This window comes from Pleurodeles waltl, chromosome 7 (genome assembly GCF_031143425.1).
Source record: "Pleurodeles waltl isolate 20211129_DDA chromosome 7, aPleWal1.hap1.20221129, whole genome shotgun sequence".
Lineage (NCBI taxonomy): Eukaryota > Metazoa > Chordata > Amphibia > Caudata > Salamandridae > Pleurodeles > Pleurodeles waltl.
The window spans coordinates 1,317,381,391-1,317,401,819 of record NC_090446.1 but is presented as its reverse complement, the minus strand read 5'-3'; the positions used below and the strand labels follow the sequence as shown (position 1 = coordinate 1,317,401,819).

The 20,429-nt window shown below is 45.9% G+C and overlaps 1 protein-coding gene across 1 annotated transcript in view; it reads right to left on the bottom strand.

Moving 5' to 3' along the window:
• Window positions 1-20,429, bottom strand: part of LOC138246240 (sulfotransferase 2B1-like) — a 475,463-nt gene that overhangs the window by 86,246 nt on the left and 368,788 nt on the right. Inside the window, exon 6 of the mRNA XM_069200645.1 lies at window positions 16,030-16,207. Within this exon, the coding sequence (XP_069056746.1) occupies window positions 16,030-16,207 (178 nt within the window). The remainder of the gene's footprint in view (window positions 1-16,029; window positions 16,208-20,429) is intronic.

The following is a 20,429-nucleotide window of genomic DNA, read 5'->3' as shown; positions in this document are numbered from 1 at the left end:
CCGCCATTTCAAGGGCCCACATGGCTTCATTCCTACTGCGTCACACATGGCTAGGCCTTGCACAGACAATTATACTAGCCATTCAATCCCGAGAGATTCGTGTACTGGGCATGCTGTGGGCACTTACCTGTGGGTTGCTTGACTCTGTGCTCCATGTTGTCCTTACTAGGCATCGTCCGCTGGGACTTGCGAGGAGACGGAGGAATCTTCCCGTGTACAGACAGCTGGTGGACCTGTCGACAATGGAAGAGAGACACGTCATACTCACCTACAGACTCAACCGTCCCACTATACAGGAACTGTGTGCCCAGCTGGAGCCAGACCTGATGTCACCCATCCGCCAACCCACCGGGATTCCGCCTCTAGTGCAGGTGCTGTCAGTACTGCATTTTTTGGCAAGTGGATCATTTCAAACTACCGTGGCCATTTCATCTGGGATGTCTCAGCCTATGTTTTCAAAGGTGTTGTCCAGAGTGTTGTCTGCCCTGATGAAATACATGCGAGCTACATCATTTTCCCTGAGGTGGGTGACTTGCCTACAGTGAAGGGTGATTTCTATGCCCTTGGACACATTCCCAATATCATTGATGCCATTGATGCCATTGATGGTACCCATGTGGCTTTGGTTCCCCCAAAAGACGATGAGCAGGTGTACAAGAACCGTAAAAATTATCATTCGATGAATGTCCAGGTGGTCTGTTTGGCTGACCAGTACATCTCCCATTTAAATGCCAAGTTCCCAGGGTCCGTGCATGACGCGTACATCAAGCGAAATAGCAGCATCCCTTATGTGATGGAACTGCTACAGAGACACTGTGTGTGGTTAATTGGTGACTCTGGTTACCCAAACCTGCCTTGGCTATTGACCCCAGTGAGGAATCCCAGGACCAGGGCAGAGGAACGGTACAATGAGGCCCATGGGCCGACTAGGAGGGTGATTGAGCGGACCTTCGGCCTCCTGAAGGCCAGGTTTAGGTGCCTGCATATGACTGGTGGATCCCTAATGTACTCACCAAGGAAGGTGTGTCATATCATCGTGGCCTGCTGCATGCTTTACAACCTGGCTTTGCGACGCCAGGTGGCTTTCCTGCAGGAGGATGGTCCAGATGGTGGTGTTGTGGCCGCTGTGGAGCCTGCGGGGAGTGAAGAGGAGGAAGACGAAGAGGACGACACAGACAACAGGGACAGAGTGATACTGCAGTATTTCCAGTGACACACAGGTAATAATCTACTCCTGCATTGTATTATATCTGTAACTGTAGTGGCTCTCTACTGTCTGACCTTTCACCCCAATGTATGGTAACTTAGTTGTGTATATCACTTCCTATTTCAGTGATCTGATCCCCACGGAGTGCCCTCTGTTTTTTTTCCCCATGGACTACCGCTGTGTGACACTGGTATGTTGTCATCACAATGTAACTAGAAATGTTTTGTTGGTTATATCGAATACATTTGGTTTAAATAAATAGATAGCAGAATCCAGTTGGTTAATGTGCAATAATTGTGTTTATTGAAGTTTTAAAAAAGATGTATAGTTCAAACAGGGTGATGATGGAGGTATGTCCATGGCAGTGTCCAGACTGTCGTTCCTACAGGTCCATTGTCCATATGCCTGTGGAAGGTGGAGCAGGGGCAGTTCAAGGTTGGACAGGGTAAACAAGTGGGACAGTGGGATGACATCCGGGGGTTTCCGTGCATGGCGGGGGTCTTGACATACTACTCTGTCTTCTTCCTCGATCTCAGGCCTTTCTTGCGGGGTGGTTCTTGTTCTGCAGGGGGTGGGGTCCGGGAGGGCCGTTGCTGTTGTGTCGGGGCCTCCTGACCACTAGCGCCGGCGGAGGTGGTGGGCTGTTCTTCCTCCATGCTAGTGGCAGGGGCCCTTTGGGGGGCCACATGGTCGCGCAATGTGGTGACAATCTGGTTGAGTGCCACCATGATTGTACCCATTGCGGAACTGATGCTGCGCAGTTCTTCCCGGAACCCCATGTACTGGCCCTCCTGCATGGCCTGGATCTTCTGGAACCTGGCCAGGACCGTCGCCATCGTCTCTTGGGAGTGGTGGTACGCTCCCATGATGGTGGTGAGGGCCTCTTGGACAGTGGGTTCCCCAGGCCTGTCCTCCCTCTGTCGCACATCAGCCCTCCCAGTTCCTCTTTGTTCCTGGGCCTCTGTACCCTGGACGGTGTGCCCACTACCAGTGCCCCCAGGTCCCTGTTGTTGTTGGGGTTGTGGGTTACCCTGGGTGCCCTGTACTGGTAGACACACCGCTGCTTGACCTGTCCTGGAGACAGAAGCATGGGCCCGCTGGGTGGGTGCTGTGCTGGTGTTTCCTGAGGGGGGTAGGTCTGCTGTGGCCTGGGGCTGACTGAGGGTAACCGACTGTCCAGAGGTCCCGATGGTCCGGGCTGGTCATCAGGTTCTAGGTCGACAGAGCTGCTGTCATCACTGGGGGACTGTTCTGGGGGTGGGATGGACAAATCTGGACCCTCCTGGCCGGTGTGTTGGCGTTCGGGCCCTGCAGGGGTAAAAGAATATGGTTATTGATTTTGTGTGTGCCGTGGCGTGCGATTTGTGTGTGCCCTTGTCCCCCAGTGCTGGCAGTCCCATGTGGGAGGAGTGTTGAGGGTGGTTTGTGGGGGGGGGGATGGGTATGTGCAGTGGTCATGCTTAGGTGATGGGTGTCCATGGTTTGTGTTGGCATTCAGGGGTTTGGGTTGGGTTGGGTGGGTTGTGCTGGTGAGAAATTAACAGGGAGTATGTGTGCTGGGGGGTTAGGGGTGAGGGTGGGGGTGTGGGTTGGCATGCTGGTGGTTGGGGGGGTGAAGTAGTTGAGATTAGACTTACCAGAGTCCATTCCTCCGCCTACTCCAGTGAGGCCCTCAGGATGCAAAAAAATGTAAATGTAAATTAGCACTTGTATAGCGCACTACTCACCCGTTAGGGTCTCCAGGCACTGTACTCATACCGCTATGGAACCCCTCCTGGCTTTTCCCTGTGAGGCACCCACTCCTGAGCACCCCCAGGGTGAAGCCAGGCATCCAAGCGCTGTTGGGGCCGTTGTGGAGATTAAGCAAGCTATTGCCCAGAGTTGCGGAGTGGGACCCATGAATTAGATTAGGCACCGAGGCGAGAATTATCTGGTCAAGGGAAATTGAGCCCAAGACCTGCCCAAGCGGGACTTGAACCCTGGTCTTGAGCCAGATCTCTGCTTCAGAGTCTGCCGCTCTAACCATTGAGCCACACTTCTCCACTATGCAGGATGTTCAAGACCTCTTGCTCCCATGCTGTGAATTCGGGTGGAGTGGGTGGGGGTCCGCCGCCAGTCTTCTGCACAGCGATGTTGTATCTTGACACCATCAACCGCACCTTCCCCCGTAGGTCGTTCCAGCGCTTTCGGATGTCTTCCCGATTTCTGGGATGCTGTCCCACAGCGTTGACCCTGTCGACGATCCTTTGCCATAGCTCCGCCTTCCTGGCTATTGTGGTGTGCTGCACCTGTGTGCCGAAGAGCTGGGGCTCTACCCTGATTATTTCCTCCACCATGACCCTGAGTTCTTGGTCCGTGAACCTGGGGTGTCTTTGGGGTGCCATGGGGTGGTGTGGATGAGGTATGGGGTGGTGTTTGTGGTGATGAGTGTGGTGGTGTGTGGTGTTTTGTGCGTAGATGATGATGTTGGGTTCCTGTGTGTGTTGTGGTTTGCGTTCCCTGTGCTCTCTCTCTATGTATTGCGCCTTGTCTCTGAATTTCGATTTGTGGGGGTTTGTGGGTGATGTGGGTGTGTGTTTTATATGGTGATGCGTGTGTGGGTGTGGTGTGTGTATGTGTATCAGGTGTGTGTATTTCGAATTGTCCAATGTGGCTGTGATTTGTAAATGTGTGTGTATTTTGAGCGCAGCGGTGTGTACCGCCAATGGGATACCCCGGTTGAAAGACCGCCACGTGGATTCGTGGGTCGTAATGGCATGGGCGTGTTTGTGTTGGCGTGACGGTGGAGGTTTGGTCATCTCCAGTTTATCGCTGACCGCTGATGAGGCGGGCTTCAGTGGATGTCGGGTTTTTGGCGGTTTGGCAGTTGTGGGTCAGAATGACTGTGGCGGTTTACCGCGGCGGTATGATGGCGGTCTTCTGACCGGCGGTAAGAGCCTTTTACCGCCAGGGTCAGAATGACCCCCATAGTGTTCAGTGAATCCATCTAACATGAGTTATTACAAGGGCATGGTTTAATAATATTTCAGAAAGGTCAGTTTGTACCTTTCTGCGCTATATTCCAAAGGCAATTAATATAAGCTTTATCCTTCTGAGGTAATTATAATCTTTCATGAGTAAGAATGCTACACCACCTACTGTTAAAAAGTATGTTGGAGGTACCAACTATAGAAGAGTTCACATTCATACTGTAAATGCTTGTATATTTGAAAATGATGAGAGATTGAAAATAAAATAAAAAGCCCGCTACTCATGTTAGTAATAATTAAATTATAACAAGCATTAGCAAAACCAGTCAGTTGCTTTGCCAATGCTGGTTTCCTTTCCTCATGTTGGACCTTGGCCTCATTGCAGGGTCACCCCAAAACATTTTGCCTTCACCCCTCATTCTTTGCTGAATTAATTCTTGTTGGTTTTAGGACTCTTTTCACTTTACCATTACTACACCAGTGCAAAAGTGCTTGTGCTCTCTCTTCTAAACACGGTTAACTTGGCTTAAAACCAATTGTCACAATTGATTTACTTATATGTCCCTAGTAAACTGGCATTGAATTTTCACAGGGTCTTTACATAAAATGCAACTGGTGGGCCTGAAGCACTCATTGTACCACTCACCAAAGAATCCTTTAAAACCATATCTCAGGGCTGCCACTGTAGCCTGTAGTGCAGTTTTAAACTGCCTTTCTGACGTCCCACAATAAACCTTTTGCCAGGCTTAAACCTTCCTTTTTTAATACATATATGTCACCCCTAATAACGTTTAGGGCAGAGTGCATTGTATTTAAAGATCAGGACATGTGGAATTTTGTGTCCTGATAGTGGAAACTTCAATACTGAAAGGCCTATCTCTCCAATAGCATAACATTGGGGTACCTTTTTACACCTAATAAGTGTAAGAGGCTATCCTGGCTTGTAGTGGGTACCAAGGGGTACTTACACTCTGTACCAGGTCCAGTTATCCCTTATTAGTGTAGAAGAGGTGTTTCTAGCAGCTTAGGCTGATTGAAGGCAGCTATAGCAGAGCAGCTTAGGCTGAACTAGGAGACATGCAAAGCTCCTACTATACCACTGGTGTCATATGCACAATATCATAAGAAAACACAATACAGAGATATACTAAAAATAAAGGTACTTTATTTTTATGACAATATGCCAAAAGTATCTCAGTGAGTACCCTCAGTATGAGGATGCCAAATATACACAAGATATATGTACTCAATACCAAAAATATGCAGTAATAGCAAAAGGAAGTAATGCAAGCAATGTAGAATTACAGTAGATTGCAATAGGAGCACATAGGTATAGGGGCAACACAAACCATATACTCCAAAAGTGGAATGCGAACCACGAATGGACCCCAAACCTATGTGAGCTTGTAGAGGGTCGCTGGGGCTGTAAGAAAACAGTGAGGGTTAGAAAAATAGCCCACCCCAAGACCCTGAAAAGTAGGTGTAAAGTGCACCTATATTCCCCGGAGAGCACAGAAGTTGTGATAGGGGAATTCTGCAAGGAAGACCAACACCAGCAATGCAACCAAAGTGGATTTCTGGACGAGGGTACCTGTGGAACAAGGGGACCAAGTCCAAGAGTCACGACAAAGTCGAGATTGGGCAGATGCCCAGGAAATGCCAGCTGAGGGTGCAAAGAAGCTGTGGATTCTGCAAGAACAAAGAGGGATAGAAACTTCCCCTTTGGAGGATGGATGTCCCACGTCGTGAAGAAGCTTGCAGAGTTGTTCCCACGCAGAAAGACCGCAAACAAGCCTTGCTAGCTGCAAGGGTCGCGGTTAGGGTTTTTGGATGCTGCTGTGGCCCAGGAGGGACCAGAATGTCGCCACTTGGATGAGGAGACAGAGGGGGCGCCCAGCAAGTCAGGGAGCCCTCACAGAAGCAGGCAGCACCCGCAGAAGTACCGGAACAGGCACTTGGAAGAGGAGTGAACCGGAGCTCACCCGAAGACACAAAAGGGAGTCCCACGACGCCGGAGGACAACTCAGGAAGTTGTGCACTGCAGGTTAGAGTGTCGGGACCCAGGCTGGGCTGTGCATGAAGGAAATCCTGGAAGAGTACACAGGAGCCGGAGCAACTGCAAATCACGCAGTACCCAGCAATGCAGTCTAGCATGGGGAGGCAAGGACTTACCTCCACCAAACTTGGACTGAAGACTCACTGGACTGTGGAAGTCACTTGGACAGAGTTGCTGAGTTCCAGGGACCACGCTCGTCGTGCTGAGAGGGGACCCAGAGGACCGGTGATGCAGTCTTTTGTTGCCTGCGGTTGAAGGGGGAGGATTCTGTCGTTGCAGGGGAAGGATTCCGTCGTCCCACGGGAGATTTCTTCAGAGCTCCTGGTGCAAGAAGGAGGCAGGCTACCCCCAGAGCATGCACCACCAGGAAACAGGCGAGAAAGCGGCAGGATCAGCGATACAAGGTTGCAGTAGTCGTCTTTGCTACTTTGGTGCGGTTTTGCAGGCGTCCTGAGCAGTCAGCGGTCGATCCTTTGGCAGAAGGTGAAGAGAGAGATGCAGAGGAACTCTGATGAGCTCTTGCATTCATTATCTAAAGAATTCCCCAAAGCAGAGACCCTAAATAGCAAGAAAAGAAGGTTTGGCTACCTAGGAAGGAGGATAGGCTAGCAACACAGGTAAGAGCCTATCAGGAGGAGTCTCTGACATCACCTGCTGACATCACCTGCTGGCACGGGCCACTCAGAGCAGTCCAGTGTGCCAGCAGCACCTCTGTTTCCAAGATGGCAGAGGTCTGGAGCACACTGGAGGAGCTCTGGGCACCTCCCCTGGGAGGTGCAGGTCAGGGGAGTGGTCACTCCCCTTTCCTTTGTCCAGTTTCACGCCAGAGCAGGGCTGGGGGATCCCTGAACCGGTGTAGACTGGCTTATGCAGAGATGGGCACCATCTGTGCCCATCAAAGCATTTCCAGAGGCTGGGGGAGGCTACTCCTCCCCAGCCCTGACACCTTTTTCCAAAGGGAGAGGGTGTAACACCCTCTCTCTGAGGAAGTCCTTTGTTCTGCCTTCCTGGGCCAAGCCTGGCTGGACCCCAGGAGGGCAGAAACCTGTCTGAGGGGTTGGCAGCAGCAGCAGCTGCAGTGAAACCCCGGGAAAGGTAGTTTGGCAGTACCCAGGTCTGTGCTAGAGACTCGGGGGATCATGGAATTGTCTCCCCATTGCCAGAATGGCATTGGGGTGACAATTCCATGATCTTAGACATGTTACATGGCCATGTTTGGAGTTACCATTGTGATGCCATACATAGGTAGTGACCTATGTATAGTGCACGCGTGTAATTGTGTCCCCCGCACTCACAAAGTCCGGGGAATTTGCCCTGAACGATGTGGGGGGCACCTTGTCTAGTGCCAGGATGCCCACACACTAAGTAACCTAGCACCCAACCTTTACCAGGTAAAGGTTAGACATATAGGTGACTTAAAAGTTACTTAAGTGCAGTGGTAAATGGCTGTGAAAAAACGTGGACGTTATTTCACTCAGGCTGCAGTGGCAGGCCTGTGTAAGAATTGTCAGAGCTCCCTATGGGTGGCAAAAGAAATGCTGCAGCCCATAGGGATCTCCTGGAACCCCAATACCCTGGGTACCTCAGTACCATATACTAGGGAATTATAAGGGTGTTCCAGTATGCCAATGTGAATTGGTGAAATTGGTCACTAGCCTGTTAGTGACAATTTTGAAAGCAGAGAGAGCATAACCACTGAGGTTCTGGTTAGCAGAGCCTCAGTGAGACAGTTAGTCATCACACAGGGAACACATACAGGGCACACTTATGAGCACTGGGGCCCTGGCTGGCAGGGTCCCAGTGACACATACACTAAAACAACATATATACAGTGAAATATGAGGGTAACATGCAGGCAAGATGGTACTTTCCTACAATAAGTGATAGCTGAGCTTTTGGAACAGAGAGGAGAATGATGTTTACACTCAAATGGATTGTAATCTAAACCCCTTTTTAATAGTAAAGTCAGATTTTAGGTCACAATTCTGAAAAAGTTGGCATTTTCTTGTCTTAACCATTTGGTGCATGCTGCCTGTGTCCTGGGTCACATGACTCTGAACAGATGGCAGTTGGCCTTTGTGTATTCCTTCTAGACAGTGAGACAAATGAAGACTTGGTGTTGACACAAGGGGCTAACCTGCCAGGATGGAAGGGGAGGAGCTGCTCCTTGCCCCAAATAATTTCAAAGGGGCTACCTACACACACACACACACACACACACAAGAACTTAACACCAGCCTATTGTGACCCCAGACCATTTGGAGCCTGGGAAGGCGAAGGAAGGACTTTTCCAGAACCAGATGTGGGGGTGGTCTCAGAGTTTCCCCCACTTCAAAGGCTGGCACAAGGTATAAATATTGGACCTCATGAACCACTCATTGGATCACCTCTGGACTTGTGGAAGGCTCGGAAGAAGGACTGCTCTCCTGCCCTAAGGCCCTGCTACCCTATTGCCCTGCTACTGGAAGGACTGCTGTGTTGCCCTGCTGCATGTGGAAGGAAGCCTTGAATCCCGGACCACCAGAGTGACTCCAAGGGGTAGTTGGCTGCCCACTTCTTCTGAGCTACAGGGGCACACTAACTACCAGAGGCCTTCCTACCACCCAGCTGACATGCTGCACTGGACCTGCAACTGGACTTGCGTGAGCCTCTGCTGGAGTGTGTCCCTAATCTTCACGTAGTTCCTCCCAAGGTCCTTGGCCAGCATCAGAGAGAATTCTTACTTGCCTAACTGAGGGTTCCACTAAATCCAGCGAAAAGCAATGTGAAGCCCCACAAAGCCTTGCAGCACTTCTGAAAGCTTCATTGGAAATTACGTAGAGCAGTGCAAAGCACTGCAAAGTCTCACTGCACAGCTGAAAAACTTACCAGAACTGATGTCAAGTGATGAAAAGCATTAAAAAGTGGTGCACAGTCCCATTACATTTGACTCGAAGCCTTGTAAAGCAATGCCTTGCACGCCTCGTAATAAGGACATCCGGTGCCATACTCAATGGGCCAAACTTGATCCTGTGCCTGGCCTGTGCTCCATCGTGGTGGGCCTCCACCTGTGACTTTGTCCCTGTTTTGTGTGCCCAGTTAACCACGGTTTGCACGTTCTCTTTTTGATGCTATTTTAACTTAAACATTTAAAACTGAATATCTCCAGTTCTACTGGGAAGGTTTTTGTCATTCTGGAATTAATGTATTTCTTAACATTTACTCCATGTTTCTAGATTTCTAGCTAGCAGAGAGCTAAGAGAGTTAATTTACTGACTTTTTGTGGTTTATCCTGACAAATGTTGTGGTTAGTGTTTTAAAGGGGTTTCACCCCCCCTCAAACAACAACCCAATTTCTAACAGCTATATTTCAATATACCTTTCCCTTTCAAAGATTGATGGCACATTTGGAAACAAAGCATCAACCAAAAGTAAAGAATGATAACATATGGTATTACAAAAGCATTCCATGATGGCTAAATCCATGTGGATGCACTTGTGGCCATCTAGGAAAGGCTTCCATTACATTTCAAGAAAAATAATTTGAAAATTGTCCGCCCGTTTATGTACATCCATGCACTCATAGACTGCCATCTTAGGATACTTTTTATCATAGTAAATATTGATTGCTCTACTCATCATTTTATCCTTCCAAAGTCAATAAAATATTGGTTGTGTAACATTAAGATGAACTGCAATAAATATTGGCTATTTAACATTAAGATGATCTAAGTGGTGAAAATGTGCCTTAGAAATACACATTAAAACTCTGACACAAAGTCTGTGGTGTAGCTTTGTTCCCATATTGTTATAGTTTGCGAAATACATTTGGAAAAGCTAATAGCTGCTCATTACAATCACATCTAACTTGACATAAATGTTATTTCATAGGAGATGACTCATTAAAAACAGTTGTTTTATTGCACAAGGGCATAATGTTTGCTATACTTAATGACTAATAAGTTGCAAAGAAATGAAGCCTCTCCCAGCGGAAAAAGTAGGTGGGTGCTACAGGTGTGTGTGTGGGTATTTCTCTCGTCCCGCGAGGTGCAGAGATGCCAAAGAGGCATTGCTGAAATGGGAGAGCCTCTCCGATCAGCAATGTATCTCCTAAATGGAATCCCCATTAGGCCCCATGGATATTTATTAGGGGTGATCAGACACTAGGCATGGGTGAACAACCCCAAGGGTCTCTACTAATTTTTCAAGTTTTGCTCTCCTTGGAAAGGTCAATCACACCACCTTATATTGGGGAATCTGTCCCCCCAATGAAAGAAAACATGGTGACAATCATCTTTTTGGCTCACCTGTGCCCGGGGTTGTGTGTGGCTTCCAGGCAAAAAATATGATTTTTAAAGGGGATTACACTCCCCGCAATAAGGGGCCAGGTCACTTAAGTTGTCACTCTATTAATGTATCATTCAAATTATGCTTCTGCCCACCACAGCATACATCGCTGGGCAAGGGGTCTGCCCACTACAGCCTTTGATCCGTAATTGTGACAATTACATTTTGATTCTGCCCACCACATCTTAGGGCATGAGGCAATGGTCCAGCCCGGTTCAGCCTTTTATCTTTTTCACTCTGACCCATACCATCAAACTTCATGAGGGAAGGGGTGAGCCCACGTCTGCCTTTGATCTTTAAATGTGGCTTTCACATTAGGGTCAGTCCGCTTCAACCATTGATCTGGTATTTTGACAGTTACATTTTATTTGCGCCCAATACATTAAGGGCAAGTGGCAAACAAGAAAATTAATTTGACATTCACATTCTGCTTTTGGCCACATCTGCATACATTGGGGAAGCTAGGAGTCAGCCCTCTTCACCGATTTGCTAACTTCAGTGTGAGCTGCATTATTCCCTGTCACAAGGAGAACATTCTCACCCATAGTAGATACCTTCAGTGCCAAACACTATCATGGTTAATGTGTACTTTTGCTTTTTGTGTTTGGCAACTTAAAGTAATAGTCATTTTCTTTTTTTCTCCTTTAGTTTCTTTGAAAAAGTTCTTTGGGTCACAACCCGAAGACAGAGAAGTACCCTTCTAATTTTTATTGATCTAGTTCACAGGGGCGGCTCCTCTGTTAGGGAGTAGGAGCGTCGCCCCCCCAACCAGCAGCAGAAACAGCAAAACCTTTAACAAACAAAAGAATAACAAACCATGTTTATTATTGTTTTGTTTGTTAAAGGGGCAGGGCATTGGGGATGACAGGGATGAGGGGAGTGCACTGTACACTCACCTCAGTGCGCATGTGTGTTTGGTCAGCCGTCTCGGACCGGCCAAACACGCATGTGCAATAGGCTCTCTTCAGCCCAGCAACACAGTTGGCAGGCTGGAGAGAGCCTGCACAGGCTCCCAGTCTGCCTGGGAGCACCCTGGCCGGGCGCTCCCAGCCAATCTTAATGCTGCTTTGAGCAGCATCAGGATGGGCCGCAGGGCAGTCTGGGAGACCGTGCCTGCAGCCTGGAGCGAAGAGGGAAAGAGGAGCGATGCAGCGTCAAAGGAGGAGTACATTTTCATAATTTTTTTTCTTAATGAAATGTTCCTCCTCTCCAACCCCCCCTTGCCCGTGTGCCGCACCAGCCCCTCGCCTTCAGAGGACAGCGAGACGATATTGCTAGTTCATTGTCACTTTCACTGCACTTTAGTTCAACTCATAACACACACACACCATTCAGTTTTAGGAGTACCTCTGCATTTTACTTAGAGCATAGTATTTAAGGAGGAAAGTCTTAGACACTTAAGAGAGATAGCGTCTTGTAGGATGACTGCTAAGTAGACACTAAATCAAATAATCGAAGCACACTGTGAGGAAGGTTATGATTTGAAGATAGCATCTGAGGGAGAGGATCATGGAACAGATTTTTCAGGTGGAGGGGTGCAATCCAATGAGAAACATGTCCATGGAACACTTGAGGTCCTTGCGCAAGCACAATCTGTGTGGCTCAGAGACAGTGGCAGGATAGTCCAATCGCCAGTACATGTAAGTATGACGCAAAACACAAAGTGCTCACTTAACAGACACCAACATTAGTTCAGCCACAGACTCCTCCATTCACTGTAGATGCTGGATATAAAGTCATTATTGCAAATGTTTTGTCTATTGACTACTTTCAATTTTTTTCTGAATGATGCCTTCCTTGAGAAAATTGTTCACCAAACACATTGGTGTGCCTAATGTTTTCAGAGGGATCATGTAGGACTCTTTCGCTTAATTTCTTGGGCTCTCCAGTGGACCCCTACTTCACTTGGGGAGTTGAAAACAATTCTAGGCCCTAAGTTCAATATGGGGATTGTGTACAAACCAATCATACAATCCAACTTGTATGGTTTGAGCAACACTCAGCTTCGCACCAATCATGGACAGACACAGGTTTTTGATTCTGCAGAGGACACTCTATTTCAGTGATAATTCTGCAGCTTTGCCCCAGGAAAATCAAGGCCATGACAGACTGTCAAAATGTGGCCTGTTGTAAGAACACTTGTGTGCCAAGTTTCTAGAGATTTATATTCCTGGAAAAAAATATAGTTGTGGATGAATCATTGATCATATGCAAAAGGCAGCTACTGTTCAGGCAGTACATACCAAGCAAAACAGCTTGTTACAACATCAAGAAGTACATGTTGTGTGAGAGCTCCACTTATTATGTTTACGACCTAAAAATAAATGCATGATTGCAGCAGACACAGAGGAAAACTGTGACCATATGTAGAAAATGTGATCTTGGTATGGAATCTGATTTGGTCCATGCCAGTCACGTGAGTGAGGCCCAGGAAGACAAGTGGGATACGGGAACACAGGATGGTAGGAATTGTGCAGATCCTCAGAGATTCTTGAATTTTCTGTCAAAGAAATGTGAGGAAAATGTGTGATTTTAGCAAACATTAGAGGTTTACAGGGCATTGTGGGCAGTCCATGCAAGTCAGAAAACCATGGGCAGCCCCTGGTGTCTAGTTTTCATAAATGTCTGGGTTTGCTTAGTAGGTCTCTGTGGGTGGTGGCCTAGCCAGGGCCCAAATTTCATAATTGCCCCATCTCTAAAACAAGTCATTGTTGACGTTTCCATGTTGTATTTTGGGGCCTTTCATGTCGTAGACGCTAGATCCAGCCTGACAAATGTAGTATAATTCTTATCAGGAGAAGTGTGGAAACATAAAATATCTGACTAAGCAAGCACATGCATATGTTTGCATTGGCGGCCATTGTCTAACGGATTTTGTTGTACTTTATAAAAAATATTATAAAATGGTCACCCATGCATGCTCACACATGTGCACACATGGGCGGGCATCTTTGAAAGTTTTTGGCAGAGTTAAACAAAATCCATCCAAAAAAGCCATCTCTGCATGTGAATACAGGGTCTAGCACCTTTAAATGGTCTAGAAGGGAAATGGTGACCTATAGCAGCACCTGTGCGGAATGGGACACTATGCATGAGGCGGCGAGAGCCCAGTAGCAGTACTTGTGGAGTTGATGGGACATATATGGAAAAAAAATGTAAGTATTAGAAAAGGGAAATCTGTTTATTTGTTTTAAAAAGAAGTATGCATTGGGTCCTACTCTCTACATTTGCTGTAAAGTGCACATGGTGCACAGGTGAAATACTGTAACCCTCAGTGAGGGGAACCATTGGTGGAAGTGGACTGACCCATTGCCCTAAGTGGTAATATGTCATGGGTGTGAAGCACAATTTGTTTGACAAAGCAAAGACCAATAGATGGAGAAGGTTAACAGAAAATGTGTGTATGTGTGTGTATATATGCAATTTTTATGACTTTTTTCCAATACAGATTTTTATAACTTGCAGTATTGATAAACCAAAGAAAAGCTGTGTTACAGGTTTGGCTAAACTGTGGGGGATGACAGTACGCTGCAAATTTTACTACGAAGGCATGTCAATGACCAAAGTTTGTTGAATGCAATGGGGTTAAATGTGACAGTGAACAGATAATATAGATTTGAAGGGGATTATTTAGACATGCACAATCTGTACAAAGAGACTAACATTTTAGTGTAATTCATGTGGCTCAGACATTAACCAAGAGAGATGAAAGAGGACCCTATGTTCACCAAAATTATGTTAAAAGTCAGTCTTTCATTTAGGAAATGTAACCAGCCACGGTCGACAGATAAATGCCTGAATCTTTAGGACTTCATCCCGAAAGGGTACCCCATCAGGAACCTAGTGATATCTAGCCTAGGATAAGAAACTCCATATTTAGGAGCAGTCATGGAGCGGGCATGCAGTGAGGCTACAGCATCCAAATCCTTCACAGAAGAGACCAGGGGCGGCTCCGCTGCTAGTACGGAGGAGTGTCGCCCTCCACCCCCCGCCAGCAACAGCAGGAGCTGCAAACCTTTAGAAATCAAATGATATTAAACGCTGTTGGGATGATGAGCAGTGAGGGGAGTGCACAGAGCCCTCCCCTCAGTGCGCATGTATGTTTGGCTGGGCTTCATGGGCCAGCCAAACACACATGCGCACAAGGGCTCTCTCCAACCAGCACTGTGTTGCCAAGTTGGAGAGAGCCAGCTCATGCTCCCAGTCTTTATTGGAGCGCCCAGCCACGGTGCTCCAGCCAATCATAATGCTGTTTTGTGCAGTGTCTTGATTGGTGCAGGGCTGGCTGGAAGCCTGTGTCTGGAGAGGGGCGACGGTGTGGTGGAGGAGAGGCGGCGGTGACTTTAAGGTAAGTAAAAAAAAATTATGTATTTTAAAAAAAAAATAAAAATTTTGTTTTGTTTTTGCCCTGCCAGACGCGACTAAAATAGATCTCCCATTGACAAAAGCTGCAGCAGCAGTCAAAGTGTTAACTAGCGACTCATACTATTTGTAAAATGTTATCAAGTGAAGAGACCACCCTGGTAGTACCAAGCACATTGTTTTCACAAATTAAATGGTCAATTGCATAATATTTTGCAAATAATTCACATTAATTTATATATGTGTATGTACGTGATATTTGTATAGAGACAAACTAGACAAAAATGCAGTGGAGAAGTGTACAGAGTGAAAGGTAAGCATAAAGCCAACGAGAGGTAGGAAAGCAGCTGGGTCATGGACAGTTAAGTCACTGTGACGTAGTGTTCTTCAAAGAGCTAAATCATCAACTCTGTCTTAAAGCAAAGCAATGCCAGGCTTATAAACCCAGCTCTTGGAAAATGTTGCACTTCTTGCGTCTCTAAAATGCATAATCAAATGCATAAACGTAAAACATGAAGTTAATAGACCTATTATAAGTCGTTAGCCATACCGTCCAATTACAGGCCTGCTCAAGGAGGAGAACCTCTTCAGTTTTTAGCATCTATAAAATTCAACCTGTCCTGATAAAGACTTTTAAACAAAATAACTTATTGAATAATATCTTTCAGGACAAACCGACTGAGAAGTGCCATACAAATAATTATATTTTTAGAGAAAGAATGGCAAAATACCCAACTGTTTCATCTCATCTATTGTCTGCGGTTTAGCCACATTGTTACATTTGTTCTCTGAGAATATACATTGTTGGGGTGGGAGGATTAACAATATTGAAGTTGAAATACAGAGCTACGGAAATATGGAATCCACAACAAGGGCTAACACTCTACTGTCAAGGTTAGTAGATATGGAATTATTAACAAAAATTCTATACCTCCCTAAATATGCTTACCTTGACGATCGAGTGTTATCCGCTATTGTGGATACCACATTTTCTGGTTAGATAATAATGACTCCTATATTGTGGCACGGAACCCTTGTATGGCTGCAGAATAAGATGTATATGCGAAATGTGATAAGAATATGCAAAGTAATTAAAAGTATCCTCATACCTTTACGCATAAAAGGGCTCATGTTCAGGTCGAACCTATCATCTAGAAGGGAAAAGTTGGACATTTTGTTGTTCTTCATGTTTTCAAAAGTTGCATGTTCTACCACCAGATTAATGGCCTGGTCATCCAACTCTTTCCCAAGGAACTTGCAAATCTTCACCACAGTTCCTCTCAGATCCTGGAAAAACAAACAAAATCCCATCAAGACTGAAGGGGGATCCTCATGCATACAGTTTGACAATGGGTATAATTTACGAAAGGTATCTCTGTATTTCTGCTTTCTACATTAACATTTATATGGTAGAAGTAGTCCAAACTTTCACCTTTTAAAGGTAGGTATTTCTTCACCTAATTAACATAGATATTTGGCCTTTACCACGTACGTCTCTTTTGATATGATTAAATTTCAATACAGCATTAATACAGCTCTGCAAGTAACAACTATGTTATGTAGGCAATAATGGCCAGCCTAATCAGTATGATGCCCTGCTCTCCTGGAGGAAGCACATATAATTATTGCACATAACATCTTTCATCCCTTAGGGATTGTGGGGTTACGTCCAGATATGCCTACGCAATAACAAGATTAGGATTTTTACGATCAGTGAAAACAAAATAAACAACCCAAGCATATTGGAATACATATACATAGGAATCTTACCTAACTTCTAGCAAGAGCATAGTGGTCATAGCCCAATCTGCCCGTACTTAGTCCACGAGAGGAGCACCTACCCCCATTACCTGAGAACAGGGGTCTGCCTGCCGTCTCCTTGGCTGGTTGTAGCGACAAGACTGAGGTCAGCAGAGAAATGGCGCGCAACGTGGATTGGCATCCTGGCTGGAATGACCTCCTTCCCTTTCCCTTGCCTGTCTAATGTTTTTATAAGAAAGCAGGTTTACTTTCTGGGATGCAGGCCTGATGTGAGCATGTGCCATAGGTGTTGGACTGTTTGCATACTCTTGTGGCAGCAATACTAGATAGATTATTATGTACTGTTCTTTTCAGCCTTGGGCAGAAGTACCTGATGAAATATCATGCACAGAAATAACAACACTTTCACAGAACTACAGCTGATCAGAAAAATAACACCTGTGCTGAAAAGCAAGCTGCACTAAAATGAATAAATGAAATCAGAGCATATATCTTAGTAAGAGGACACAGACCCCAAGCCTAAGCTAAAATATGTGTGCCTTAGCAAGGTGCTAAAATGAACCCATAACAGGAGAGGGCCCGAGGAAGAGAAGGTGAGCTATTGCACGTCAGTGGCACACTGTATTGTGAGGAGCAGTATTTACCCATCTCCTATCTATAGACCCCTGTGATTGCAGCTAGCAGCTGATTTTTCAACTTTAAGTTCTCTAGGATTCTCCTGGTGCAGTCTTTGTCTCCTCTTCTGCTCCTCTGCCCTACCGCTGTTGGCCTTTCTAATTTAATTGCACTCCCCAGGTGGGGGCCACAACAAATTTTGGTAAAACCCTTGAGTGGAACCTGGATTTAAGACCCATCTTGAGGAAGGCAAGAGTGACATGTCACCTGCTATTCATTTGGACTGTCATTATTTTATTCTTGCCTCTCTAAAACAACTTCGGGTTCAAAACGCCCACAATGAAAACACGCTCATCCAAAATCTGTACTAAGCCAAATCTCAATCAGACACTGGCAGCACTAGATGGAAGTAAATCTACTCCCAATGAGATCATACTAAATGGAGGAGGTGCAAATGGATCTTAAACTGATATGCACCTACAGAATAAGTCAAATATGGAGGGAAACAAAGGAAGCAAAAATGTATTTGCAAAATCTACAAAAAACTGGTCCAAGACAGCAAATGATTCAAGAATGCTTAAAGACGATAGATAAAACAACAGGCAATGCATCAAGGTTCAATTCTATCATAGGTCCACTTAAAGGAGCCCCAGGGAAGGCTTCCATGATATATGAATGTGAGCCAGGAGTTATGAACAAGATCCCATGAGTAACAAAAACTGTAGCAGAAATATCTAGACTTCCTTCCACTATTAATTCTTTAGTAGGAGATCATGTCATTCCTGACTGCTCTGTAAATTCCTCTGTACATTTAGGAAATCTGCAATCAGACTATCTATGGATGCAACGGCTCAAAAAGTGGGGACTTACTGGAAGCAGGGCGAGATTATGCCCATATTGAAATTATGGGTTACTCATTTGATAATTCATGGCCTTTGGATCAACTACATCTGGGACATATCAATTTTATTTTATTTTATTTTATTTAATGCGTTTTTATATAGCGCGGACTTTACCCGAAGGTGTCAGAGCGCTTCACAATAGGCAAAGTAAAGATACACGAAGAGAAAAATTACAAGTGTGCCTGTTACAAAAACAGTGTTACATTACATGAGGCAATAGTGATAATTGTGCAAGTATCAAGAGCAAAAAAATACACGAGGTAGCAAACGATATGTTGCGAAGGGAAAAAGTGACGTGTGCAGGTTACAAGAGCGAATAAAGTACGAATAGAGGTAAAAAAATAAAATAAAATTGCAATAGATGGTAGACACTCAAAACACTAAAACTATAATTACGTTACATGAGGCAGTGGTGGCCGTTGTGCATATATCAAAAGCAAACAAGAAATAAGAGGTAGCAAATGATACGTTGTAAAAGGAAAGGTGTGCTGTGTGCAAGTTACAAAAGAGTACAAAATACAGGTAGAGGTATAATACTGCACTAAATGGCAGACACTCAAAACACAAAAACATCCTGGGAAGGCACTTCTATAGGCATGGAGAACAGATTTTCCTATAATGGAAGGACTTCCTTCAGAAAACAGAGGGCTTGAATTAAATTTGGAAGTGTCTTTGAAGGAGGAGAGCTTTGAGGTCGGTTTTGAAGGCCTGGGAAGAGGTGGTGGTCCGAAGCTGAGGCGGAAGTGAGTTCCAGATTCTCACCGCGTTACCTGAAAAGGATTGGGCCATCGATCTTTCCTTCTTGAAAATGGGTGGTTCAAGTAAAAACTTTTCTGCATTACGTGATGGTCTGGAGCCCCCAGAGAGTTTCAGTTTATTCACCAGGTAGCGAGGGGAGGAGGCGTGCAAGGCTTTGTGGGTGATACATGCAGTTTTGTAGATAGATCTTGCCTCTATGGGAAGCCAACGGAGGGTGGATAAAATGGGTGTGATGTGGTCGCTTCTTTTGGCCCCATATATGAAACGAGCTGCTGAATGGAGAATAGACTTCAGGGGGGAAAGGTGGTATTTGGGAAGGCCAGTAAGAAGAGAGTTGCAGTAGTCCAATCTGGAGAGAACCAGCGATTGGACCAGGGTTTTAAGGTCGTGCTCCGGGAAGAAGCGACGAATCCCCCAAAGAAGGCGCAGTTGGTGCCGAGCAGACTTTGCAATGGAGTCGATGTGGGAGAGTAGATTGAGTTTTTTGTCGAGTATGACACCAAGGGATTTTGCGCTCTCGACAATGATGGCCTTATTGTTCATTAGATTGATCTGATCCATCCATGATTGCACTGGGGGATGAGAAAGTGAGGAGGAGAAGAGGAGGAATTCTGTTTTGGAGGGATTCAGAATCAGTTGATGAGTTAGCATCCAGTTTTGAATGGAGTCGAGAGTAGAGCTAAGGAAGGAGAGATCGTGGGAGGAGGCCACCTTAAGGTAGATCTGAGTGTCATCCGCATATAGATGATAGTGGATCCCGGATTTACTCAGGAGATTTCCCAACGGTTCTAAATAGAGATTGAACAGTGTGGGTGCAAGTATGGAGCCTTGAGGAACACCCTGCCTGACCGCTAAAGGAGCTGAATGACTGTTCGCTATTTTGATCATTTGGGATCTATCAGAGAGGAAGGAGGCAAACCATTTGAGCACCGTGCCCTCCATGCCCATTCTCTGTTGAAGAGTGTTAAGGAGAGTGTTGTGATTAACAGTGTCAAAGGCTGCAGAAAGGTCCAGAAGAATTAGAAGACAAGACTCCCCTGAATCGAGTATCCGCAGCGCGTCATCAATCACTAGCAGCAGGGCTGTTTCAGTGCTGCAGTTTTGAATGAAGCCGGACTGGAAATTGTCAAGAAGATCATTTTCCTTGATATGGCGAGAGAGTTGTTTCGCTACACATTTTTCTGTGATTTTTGCAAGGAAGGGTAGGTTAGTGATGGGACGGTAGTTGTTAAGGTCATTCACATCAGCGGTGGGTTTTTTAAGCAGGGGGGTGACCTGCCCAGTTTTGAAGGAAACAGGAAGGGAGCCTTGACTGAGGGAGAGGTTGACCAGAGTGGTCCAATAGGAAAGAGAATTAGTAAAGAAGTCAATGGCAATGGCACTAGGGATGGGGTCAAGAGAATGGTTAGAAGGCTTTGTATCGAGGATGCATTTAAGGAGAGCATCGTCAGAGATGGGGTCAAAGTTTTGCC